The sequence below is a fragment of the Cucurbita maxima genome, unplaced genomic scaffold (assembly GCF_002738345.1).
Source record: "Cucurbita maxima cultivar Rimu unplaced genomic scaffold, Cmax_1.0 Cma_Scf00045, whole genome shotgun sequence".
NCBI classification, from domain to species: Eukaryota; Viridiplantae; Streptophyta; class Magnoliopsida; order Cucurbitales; family Cucurbitaceae; genus Cucurbita; species Cucurbita maxima.
In genome coordinates, this window is record NW_019272061.1 from 176,825 (window position 1) to 189,244 (window position 12,420).

At 35.5% G+C, this 12,420-nt stretch overlaps 1 protein-coding gene across 1 annotated transcript; it reads left to right on the top strand.

Annotated features, from left to right (window-relative positions):
• The first annotated feature begins 3,643 nt into the window (after window positions 1–3,643).
• LOC111470485 (zinc finger protein GIS3-like) lies at window positions 3,644–4,506 on the top strand. The gene has a single exon (XM_023116039.1). The coding sequence runs from the start codon at window positions 3,699–3,701 to the stop codon at window positions 4,356–4,358; it is 660 nt and encodes a 219-aa protein (XP_022971807.1). The 5' UTR covers window positions 3,644–3,698; the 3' UTR covers window positions 4,359–4,506.
• The last annotated feature ends 7,914 nt before the right edge of the window (window positions 4,507–12,420 follow it).

Below are 12,420 nucleotides of genomic sequence, written 5' to 3' on the forward strand. Positions count from 1 at the left end.
TTAAGAAATACAAGTAGGAGTTGATTCGGACCAATGATTAGAAATCATGTTTACAAGCCTAATTAAGCTAGTTTCATGATATCTAAGCTTAGGAAACTTAACAGTTTACGGTTTAGCACGATACTTAGTTTTACAACTTTCGGTGGTCATAATTGTGAACTCTGATAGAGTTAATATGTTTATAAGTTTTCGAGCATACCTGGGTTGATTTACCCTTTGTTTGAGCATATTGAGCATGATGTATGTCTATATATGTTTGTAAAGGTATGATTGAGGGTTCGAGAACCCATATATGCCTATATATGCTATTGGATAATGCTATGTGTTCTAGAATACATGTCATGAGTATCTTAGACCATGTACCATTGTTCTAAGTTACAATAGTCCTCAAATCTAGTTTTGGATTCTACACAACATTTGGTTGACTATGTTGAGAGTTTTTGAGAGAAGTCCAAGCTAATTAAAAGAAAGATCATGGGTTTATAAGTAAGAAAAGAAAGATCATGGGTTTACAAGTAAGAATACTATCTCCATTATGAGATCTTTTAGGAAAACCAAAAGCAAAGCAATGAGAGCTTATGCTCAAAGTGAACAATATCATATCATTATAGAGATCCCTAGTTACTAACCGACTATGTATCTCGTAGGGACGAATAGAGCATAAACCCTATTCATGAACTAGCCAAGAGGGGTTACATGATAAACAAAGTTCCATAGTACCTCGTAGAGAATCCCAAGAGTCATAGAGGGTATAGTACAGAGGTGGCAATAGTTATGCCTAGTGGGGAGCCATGACATTATACTATTCTAACCTGGGCAGGTGTGCGAATAGGCAAATTACTCTTTTTGCCTCAAAAGACAATGCAACAGGTAGAACCCAGGAGGGTGTGCGAATAGGCAGATTATTACTCTTTTCTATTTCCTCCTGAAAAGATGATGCAAAAGGTAGTCAAGACAAGTAGTTTATTGTTCTAACCCAAGGGGGGTGTAAGAATAGGTCATCTACTGTTTTCGCATGAATAGACGATGCAACAAGTAGTGTACTGATCTTACAACCAAGCAATTGTTGCCTAACACCAATAGAGTGAACCTTCTAGTTAGAGTTTAGTAGGCAATCATGTGTGGACTACAATTCCCATTTTAAGAGCGAATGACTCATCCAACGTAAAATTTAACCTAGGCCCTTTCTATGGGACAACGTGACTCAAGGCACAATTAGCACAAGGTTGATGATGGACCAGCATAGAACTCGTCATAAGGGCCTTACATTTAGAGCCATTCATAAGGTCCACGAATCTCAAAGCCAATCGTAAGGATCATGTATCTCAGAGCTCAACATAAGGGTCTCGTACTTCAAAGCCCGATTAGGTAAACTAGAATTTTCCATAGAGACTAATAAGTATACATTTTTAGCGTAGAAGTGTATACAATTATATGCATAAAGTCTTATAGGGAAAGAAAAAACTAAAGTCAAAGTTAATGGTTAAGGATTATAATTTAGCACATAGCCAAAATATATGTTATAAAATATAAGTATGACGAGAGGCTATAAGTAGGTTGCTCGTTCTACTTATAGCTTGTTCAGTAGGGTCAAGCGTAGAGTATGGTTACCATCTTAAGAGAGAATGGTTCTTCCACACTTATAAAATTTAACCTAGGCCCTTTTTATGGTCCAGAGTGACTCAAGGTGCAATTAGCACAAAGTTAATGATGAACCTAAGAAACGTAAAACATAGAGGCCGTCATAAGGGCCATACATTTTAGAGCCTTCCTAAGGTCCACGAATCTTAGAGAATGTTATAAGGGCCATGTATCTCAGAGCTTAACATTAGGGTCCCTGCATTTTAGAGCCTTCCTAAGATCCACGAATCTCAGAGCATGTCAAAAGGGCCATGTATCTCAGAGCTTAACATAAAGGTCTCGTACTTCAGAACTCGATCAGGTAAACTAGAGCTTGCCAATAAAGCCTAATAAATATACACTTCTAGAGTACTTTAGAAGTGTATAAAGTTGTTTGCATGAACCTTATAGGGCAAGAATAGACTTAGAGTCAATAATGGATAAGGATTATAGTTTAGCATATAGCTTAAGTATAATTGAAAATTGTTTGACTAGGAGGTGTCATGGGATTCGATCATTGGACGCTAGCACAAGGAGAAGGACATGTGTCGGTACGAAAAAATAAGGAAAAATTGAGCCCTCATGTTAGCTGCAAAGGGGAGTCGAAGGTGCGTTGGGGAAGTGATACATGTCACGAGGAAAATAGAGAAAATTTGAAACGCTCGGTAGGATTTGAACCCAAGATGTAGGAGCATTAATGTGTGAGTTGGCAACTGCCACGTGTTGCACTATGGAAAATCAACAAAAACTCTTTATGTTCGATGAGGCTCAAACGTGGGTTAAACTGCGTTAGCACCACGGGGCCTCTCATGGGTACTTGCGAGTGAGGGCACGTAGGATGTGAGACTTTACTCGATTTGTCCTCGATTTGACTTGCTTCAATTTCAATACTAAGCTTCATATAACTTAAATTAGGTCCAATCAAAGAAGTTTCCAAGGGACTAATAGATGTTATCTCCCTATTGAACTAGAATGAAAGTAGGATGAATCCTTATGCTCAGATGATTCATTATATTATCTCCATTTTTTATTATGCATGTTTGTACTGAATTAAGTGTAGGCGTTAGAGCTAGGACGATTTTACATTGACTTAGGTTAAACGTCTTTAGAAGATCGAGCACCCTAGTATCGTAAGCGATTTTAAGTTAGGATATTTTAGGGGTTACTATCGTGTGTAGAAATGAGTCGGGGGCAAAAGACCGCAATCCCGTAAACTCATCTTGAGAGGGGGTGAATGATTACATAGGTAGTTTAGCTTATAATGAGTATCATTATCGTGTGTGGAAATGGTTAGGAGCTCCTTGAATAGGGTCACTGCATCGTAAACCCATTCAAATAGGTGGCGAGGGACCACACAAAAAAATTAGTAGTTGTCCAACACGTGGGGTCACTCTCCAAGGCTTTTGACTATATGGTGGTTCCTACGAAGTTTTGCTAGTTAACCTTAAATAGAAATGTAAAGAGAGAGACACCTTAGTATCAAACGATACGTGAAAAGGTCACACCTCAATAGGTATCAATCCTTCCCTAATAAAACTTTGGAAGCGGGAGAAGTCCAATAATTGAAAATATGAAAATTTTGAAACCCAATTTGGGAATCACTCAAAACTTTCCAAAGCTCAAAAATCACACCCAAATTCCCATGGCTTGAACTATCCTTAGAAGCACATAAAGAGAGTGATATACCCCACGTTTTCTCAAAACAATTTGATTAAAAATAAAAATGATTTATAATAATAATAATTATATATAATGTATAAACATAGAGAGAGAATAAACAGGTGCAATCCTTTGTGTCCCAAAATGTTCTTGAGTTGTGTTCCCACATCGATAACTTCAGTCTCCTTCATTGGGATGTCCCCACTTTCTCTCTCCTCCCCATTCTTAATTTTGCAAAAAAGCACTTTCCTTTCCCTTCCATACCATATATATCCACAGTAGTTCCATTTTCTAAATCTTTATTTTATAAAAATTAAAAATAAACCCACATTTTTTATTCTGTATATATATCCCTTCTCATGGATCCGCCCCTCTTGCACTCTCCCATTTTTTCTCTTTCTCTCTCCTCTTCCATTTCTATGGCTGCCTTAGACCATTTCCAAACCAAACCAAACAATAATAACCCCACTACTCGCTTGAAGCTCTTTGGCTTTGACGTCCAAGAAGATTTTGAAGACGATTCTGGCCGAACTCCATCTGGGTCGTCGGACTCCGGCGGCGGCGGTGTTGGAGGCGGAGGAGGAGGCGCCGCCGCAGCCGCATCCGGTGAGAGGAAATACGAGTGTCAATACTGTTATAGAGAGTTTGCTAACTCCCAAGCCCTCGGCGGCCACCAAAATGCCCACAAAAAAGAGCGTCAGCAACTCAAACGCGCTCAATTACAAGCCTCTAGAAACGCCGCTGTTTTAAGAAACCCCATAGTCTCCGCCTTTTCTCCGCCGCTTCACCTCCTCCCTTCTCCCGCCGCCACGTCATCCGCTTCTTGGGTCTATATGCCCCGTGCTCCACCCCAATTCCAAGTCTCCCATGGTAGCGTCTTCACACCGGCATACGTCGAGGCTCCGCCGCAGCCACCACCACCGTCTGCGGCGGCTTTTTTCTCAATTGGGTCTCGATCAGCTCATGGGATGGTGGACGGCCCGTCGCTTAGCCGATTCTCGAAGGCGGAGGGTGGATCCGGGATCGACGACGGTCCTGGCTTGGATTTACATCTCAGCCTTGCTCCGGCAGCGCCATGAAAAATCAAAGCGTCGAACTTTATTTATTTATTTATTTATATTAGCAAATGGTTAATGTTTTGTTCGATTTCCATCCGATGGGAAAAAAAACACTGATCTTCAACATGCTCATCATCATCCATCATTCTATTGCATATTTTTCAAAAAATTAAAATTAAAATTTGCACCAAATTAACAGTTGAAAAGATTTGAAGATAATGAATTTAAATTTTGTAAATCTTTTTAGAGATTTGCTCCATGTTTGAATGGAAGTATAAAGGAGAGGCAACATTAATTAATGAAACATTAGGTTAATCTTCTAAACCTATGCCCTAAAAAGAGAAACCTCCAAAACATTTCTTTCATTAATTGGCTTGTGTTTTGTTTATTATAAATTGTGTGTTTTATATGAGTGGCCACTCAGATCATTGTCGTTTAAAAAATTTTACTTTGCACCTTCTAAATCAATGCTCTAAACTTCCATTTCTTAAAATAAAATTTAAAAAAAAAAAAAAAAAAAAAAAAAACTTAAATTGAAATCAAATTTATTTTGGTGGGTATAGAAAATAATCTTAAATTGTGTCAACCAAGTGTCTTGTTAGTAGTTCAAATGTACATATGGCATTTAAAATAATTTTTCAAAACGTGGAGATATATTATCAAACTTTATTGAGATGAAATAGAGCTGTTTTCAAAGCATGTGACTATATATATATATATATATATATTTTTTTTTTTTTTTTGGGTGTGTTGGAGTAATTATAGAATAACGTTTGGTGTAAACATAACAGCCAAGACATGTTTTTTTAGAGACTGGGCCATGAACTAGTAGCTGACATGGAATATTTGAAAATACACCAAACTACATTAAACATTCAAAAGTATAGCACGACACTGTTTGTAAAACGACAAATGATAAAAATAGGTAAATACAAATTTTGGGTTCATAAAATCATAACATTAGAGAAATCAATACTCTAATCAATCTCGACTCCTAAAGCTCGTAGTTCGTGCATACCTCACCTCGACTACTCCTAGTTTACATTTAAGAAGATTATACTAATATGAATGAGTATAAAAATACTCAATAAGTAACTAGCTTGTAGTTTTTTAATTCTGTCTTACGTCTTATGTCATTAATTTATTTGTATGCTCATTTGGCGTGTTTTTTATCGGATCCAACCCATAATTCTCATCATACCATTAAGGACACTGTTCTCAAATTCACGAGTAGAGTTTATTTGACATCTCTTCAATAGATGCTATAACAAAAAAAATCATAAAGGAGTTGGTGACCCTCATGATTGCCAACGCTCATCTACCTATGTGGTTAGAATATGATCATGTTTAGGGAGTGGTTGGAGATCCCTAATCGCACTCACAAGACTCTCATAAGGTTCATGCATTTTAGTGCTCAATCTTAGTTCTACCAACTCATAATCGTAAAGGTACTACTACGGATCCATAGACAGGTTCACGGTTAGGCAATTAGCTAGCAAACCCCTAATAATCTCTACAGAGTATGAGTCATCATAGTCAATTCTAAAATGATACACAAATCCTCAACAATGAAGTCAAGTTCACGATTAAAAGTTAGCTAGGAACCTCTAATCATCTCTATATAACAACATAAACATATCATGCACAACCTATCATTAATAGGAACATAATACGATAATCTAATTATAGATATCTACTCATATTTTTAGTTTCATTCAATTCGGAGTTTGTTTTATGATAATCTTAAAAATCAATCTTCATCATGCCTCTCGTCGGCCACCATGGTACAACTGACGATTATACACCAAGTTTTTTTTAATTGGATAATACACATTTACTATGAAGGTTCAAACATTCATATATTATTTATGTATAGAATAATAAATCCAATTAGTATTTTCATTATTTCAGTTATTGTATACTTTTTCATTTCATGGAATATGGTCGATTTCATTCCAAAGTGACAAATGATTGATTACTCACTAATTTAAATATAATTGAACTTGTTATAGTAGTAGACTCTCAAATACAAGTTTAGAAGTGTTGAATTTCAACTACTTATTTCTGAGTTATTTTTCATGTTAGGAGTTGTAACACCCAAGCTTGATATGTACGTAGGTTTTTTCGATTTAGATTCTGAAATGTTAATATATTAGTCTAGTAAGGATTCCATGTAATTTTTGTGAAGGAACCTTGAGTCGAATGGACGGGAAGGTACCTCAATAAACGGTAAGAAATAGTTTTTTAGCCATTTTTTTGATGCATTTATATCTATGCTTAGTTACTGAATAGGACAAATATAATTTTTTTAGGAAAGTTGGATTAAAATTGTATAACTTTCGTGAATAAACCAAGCTTAATTGAGTTACTTAGAAAAATATACAAAAATTAAGATAACACAAAATTCTTTAAAATCACTAATTGAAGATGAAAGGTAGGTGACCGGTGTCAACCATCGGGCGAAGGAATATGACTGAAAAGGATAATGACATTGTTGAATTGTGATTCGTAGGCACGAACATACAGGATGGAGCCCTGATCACCACAATAATAATCAAAAAATGCGGAGCGACATGAACCGAATCGAGATGCACGACTTGATCCACCTACACCAACACGAACCAGTTGCTTGACCCAACCCAACTCAGATGGGCCTACTCGTGCACGCCACATGTCTTTCCTAGGTGCGTGTTTCTACTTGTGTATAAGCACATCTCCTAGCCGTTCGTGGAGGTGCGTGAGATAGAATTTTTGCCTCGGTTCAACTCTCATTTGTCACTCAGGAGGGCATGCTTCACCCAAGTAAATAACCATTTGGAATTTCTCAAGTAATAGTTGTAATACTTGTAAGGATCCCTAGGATGTGCTAACATGTAAGCATACTTTTCTTTAGTTGGTTAGAATAATCATGTTTAGGACTTTAGAAGACTAATTTGGATGAGAATGTTATGTATGTTATGATGCCCTTATGTTGAGTGAGATAGAATTTTTGCCTCGGTTCAACTCTCATTTGTCACTCAGGAGGGCATGCTTCACCCAAGTAAATAACCATTTGGAATTTCTCAAGTAATAGTTGTAATACTTGTAAGGATCCCTAGGATGTGCTAACATGTAAGCATACTTTTCTTTAGTTGGTTAGAATAATCATGTTTAGGACTTTAGAAGACTAATTTGGATGAGAATGTTATGTATGTTATGATGCCCTTATGTTGAGTGAGATAGAATTTTTGCCTCGGTTCAACTCTCATTTGTCACTCAGGAGGGCATGCTTCACCCAAGTAAATAACCATTTGGAATTTCTCAAGTAATAGTTGTAATACTTGTAAGGATCCCTAGGATGTGCTAACATGTAAGCATACTTTTCTTTAGTTGGTTAGAATAATCATGTTTAGGACTTTAGAAGACTAATTTGGATGAGAATGTTATGTATGTTATGATGCCCTTATGTTGAGTGAGATAGAATTTTTGCCTCGGTTCAACTCTCATTTGTCACTCAGGAGGGCATGCTTCACCCAAGTAAATAACCATTTGGAATTTCTCAAGTAATAGTTGTAATACTTGTAAGGATCCCTAGGATGTGCTAGCATGCAAGCATACCTTTCTTTAGTTGGTTAGAATAATCATGTTTAGGACTTTAGAAGACTAATTTGGATGAGAATGTTATGTATGTTATGATGCCCTTATGTTGAGAATTTAAGGTGCAGGTAGATTTTAATGTTTTCCGTTATGCTAAAAAAGAGAATGAGATATTGTGATATGTGCTAAAGTTAATTGATGGATATTATCTCCTCGTAGAACTTGCATGATCGTCCGAATTATATTTTTTGTACTTTATATGATCGATAGGAATATCTCCATGATAAAGTATGCATGATTAAACAAAGTTAAGATTATGGCGCTACAGCTAGAGTGGTTTTGAGTTAACTAGGTCAGTCTGGACCACTCTAGGATCCTAAGCGGTGATTAGAGGTCGAGACCATAGTGTTCTAAAAAATGGATCAGTCCAAGGAGCTAGTCTCAAGCGTCTTGAAAAAGTGAGATGAGACTTAAACTGCCAAAATGCCCTAAGAACCTAGTAAACCTCTATGGCAAGGATGACTAAGAAAGCTTAATAGACTAGTAGCAGTGTATACGATGTGACTAAAGTATATGCCTTCTATCTCCTCTAGTAAGCCATAGAGCTAGGAGCACCTTGTCAAGCGGTATGGGTACATGTATCGTCGAGCTAACCCTGAGTTGAATAGTGTAGCACATCAAGGTGACCATATGCCTTTATCGGGTGAAAATGACAAGGGGTCTCCTAAACAGGGCATCTATGTTGTAAACTCATCTTGAGAGGGGGCGCGGGTAGCTTGCAAACAAATGAGGTCACACCCCCACACTCACAATGATTCTATGGTCCTGTGGAAGGGTGTGCTAGTTTACCTTCCACATATGATATTCAATCCAGTTAGATGTCATACTATCCTAACCGATTTAATGAGGTAGCGTCTCAATCCATGTACCGGTTATTCACTATTATGACTATGTAAGCTAAATAAGTCAAGAGAATAGTAAAGTTAGTATTACTTCACCTCGAGTTAATAAACACGATGATATGGCAACCCTAATCCTTAGCCCAACAATCTAAGCTTTTGTTGAAGCAAGAACCCTTGAATTAAAGAAATTAACACATTTTTATAAAAAAATCGGATCAACCTAGAGATAAGGCTAATTAAAGAAATTAACACATTTTTATAAAAAAATCGGATCAACCTAGAGATAAGGCTAGAATTAAATTACCTCTTAAGATCAAAGGTATAGAAGTAAGGTTTTGAATCTTGTACTAAATTGAGTCATCCCACAATCGAACTTGATCAAGGCTTGATTGAATGACTCAGATGCAATCTTCTACCACAAAAAAGGCATGAAACTTAGAAATGGAAAGAACAATGTTCAAATTTCTAAGGTGAAAGTCTAAATTTAAGAACTAAATTTCATTAATCAAAATCTCCTTTTATATGGTAATTTGTGGGTATGTATATGGTAATTTGTGGGTATGTATGGTTTCTCCCCAAAAGAAACTTCCAACTCTTCAAATGTCCACTACCTCCACAAAAAAGTTACGACCACTTTGACAAGTAATTTCCTACCGTTTTGCCCACTACAAGAAATTAGGAAATTAAAATAATAAATAAAGTTTTCTAGCAAATTGTCAATCAAGTGCAATTTATAACATCTTCATCCATTACTTCAACCGTGCAAACATTCACTTTCAAAGCTCCAAATTGTCCTTCCTTAATCAAATCAGCTTCTAACACATGAAATAATGGTTGAACCGAACTTATCCAATTTTGTAGATGAAGAATGAATACTTGTTGAATTTTCTTGGCCTTGGATTGTGTAATATGTCTAGTTTGAGCATTTGGAACATCGTAATCCTTATCATGTTCCCCCTCTTCAAAAGGATTCATCCTCGAATCAGAATCGAATCAGAAAATCATCACCTACATCAAAAGTTCTCAAGTCAACAACATTAAAAGTAGAATGTACTGAAAATTCTCCCAGAATATCAATTTTGTAGGCATTGTTATTAATTTTTTCAAGAACTTGATAAGGGTCATCACCTCATGTAACTTTGTCTTCCCTTGAGATGAGAATCCCTTCTTGTAAAAATGTATCCAACCCAATCACTAAGTTGAAAAATGATTTCCTCCCTTCCTTTATTAATTCTTCAAGCAATTTTGAAATGTTGTTTCTCAATTCTCTCCTTCACCTCTTTGTGCGATTTTGATCAAATATGTCTTATTTGTAGCGGCCCGACTCATAAAAGTATTAGATGGAATAGGAAGCAAATCAAGAGGCGTAAGTGGATTAAATCCATAAACAACTTCGAAAGGAGAACAATGAGTGATACTATGAATTGCTCTATTATATGCCAACTCTAATAATGACAAACATTTGTCCCATGAATTAATATTTTTAACCCTAAGCAACGCTCCTAATGTTCGATTCACCACCTTAGTTTGCCCATCATTCTGAGAATGACATGTAGTTGAAAACAATAATTTGGTATCCAATTTATCTCACAATACTGTAGAGAAGTGACTTAAAAATTTAACATCTCTATCCCTAACAATAATTCTGGGAATTCCATATAATATTACTACTTCTCTAAAGAATAAGTCAGTAACATGCTTTGCATTATCTGTCTTTTTGCAGGCTAAAAAATGAACCATTTTACTAAATTGCAACAACAAAAATACTATCTTTACACTTTTTGTGTGCGGCAAACTAAGAACAAAACTCATAGATATATTAGTCCAAAGTTGTTAGGTACATTGGAGTATACAATCCATTTAGTTGTGGTCTAGATTTAGCTTCTTTGCGTTTAAAACATTGCTACAAAATTTATGAACATCATGCTTCATGACTAAAAGAAGTGTCCATGCAACATATTAGAAGTTTTATTAGTTCTAAAATATCCCATTAAACCACTACCATGGGCTTCTTTTACCATAAAATCTCTTATAAAGCATTTAAGAATACAAAACTTACTTTTCTTAAATAAAAAAATTATGAAACACAATAATAATCCACAGCTTTTTTCGCAAGACAAGATGTATAAATAGTTTCAAAGTATTGGTCATCTCTATACAAAATTTACTTTTCTTAAATAAAAAAATTATGAAACACAATAATGATCCACCGCTCTTTTCGCAAGACAAAATGTATAAATAGTTTCAAAGTATTGGTAATCTCTATACAAAACTTACTTTTCTTAAATAAAAAAATTATGAAACACAATAATGATCCACAGCTCTTTTCGCAAGACAAGATGTATAAATAGTTTCAAAGTATTGGTCTTCAAGATCAAGGATGTATACACCTTCTTTCTAAACGTCTGGTTTATTTGCCTGAAAAGAACATAAATCGTTTGTGATGGTCTCAATGGCAAACTAATTCAGTCCCTTTACATGAGATATATGGTAATCAAACGCTATGTCATGTGATATAGTTCTTCAACTATACGATAGGTAGATAGGATTGCTATAATTTATGGTTGGAAAGATTCCCTAATCAGCAGCTTGGGTTACTTCAGCATCAGATCAGATCGACCCGTTTGCTATTGTATACCACTATTTCGAAGTGTACGAAAGAAAGAAAGAAGGAAGGAAGGAAGACGAAGACAGAGTTGTAAGTGAAAGAATCAATAGGAAAAGAAAAGAAAGAGAAGCTAGGAAAAGAAAGAGAAGCTCATTCACCTTATATATACAGTCGAGTAAATGAATGAAATCCGAATTGAAAGACGAAAGCAAGACAAGAAAGATGAATTCTCCTGCTCCTGCTCCTGAACCTGATCTTGATCCTGAACCTTCAAGTGTTGAAAGGAAAGTCGAAAGAAACTAAATCTTAATTAGACTTTACAATGAAAGAAAGAAGATCTCTATACAAAACTTACTTTTCTTAAATAAAAAAAATTATGAAACACATAATAATGATCCACAGCTTTTTTCGCAAGACAAGATGTATAAATAGTTTCAAACTATTGATCATCTTTATAGAAAACTTACTTTACTTAAATAAAAAAATTATGAAACACATAATAATGATCCACAGCTTTTTTTGCCAGACGAAGATGTGTAAATAGTTTCAAAGTATGAGTCATCTCTATATAGTTCTTTAATATGCTCAAATTCAAGAATTTTTATACTAATAAAAGTAAAGAGATTGTAACTTTTAAATAATGCATCAGCTTACCATATTATCCTTGTCTTGCTTATATTTGATGACACTGTTTCAATAAACTCCACCCACTTTGCATGCCTACGATTCAATTTGCTTTGACCCTTACGATACTTAAAGCTTTTATGGATCACAAATTTTCTAGGTCATATGTAGTGTTGTCACACCAAACTAAAGCAAACAATTCTTTATCTTAGGATAGTTCAATGCTGCTCTATTTGGTTTTTCACTAAAATACATTAAGGGTTTTGCATCTTACATCAAAACAACATATATGCCCAAACCACTTGCATCATACTCAATTCCAAAAGTTTTATCGAAGTTAAGCAAGACAAGGAACAGTGCATTGGTTAATTTT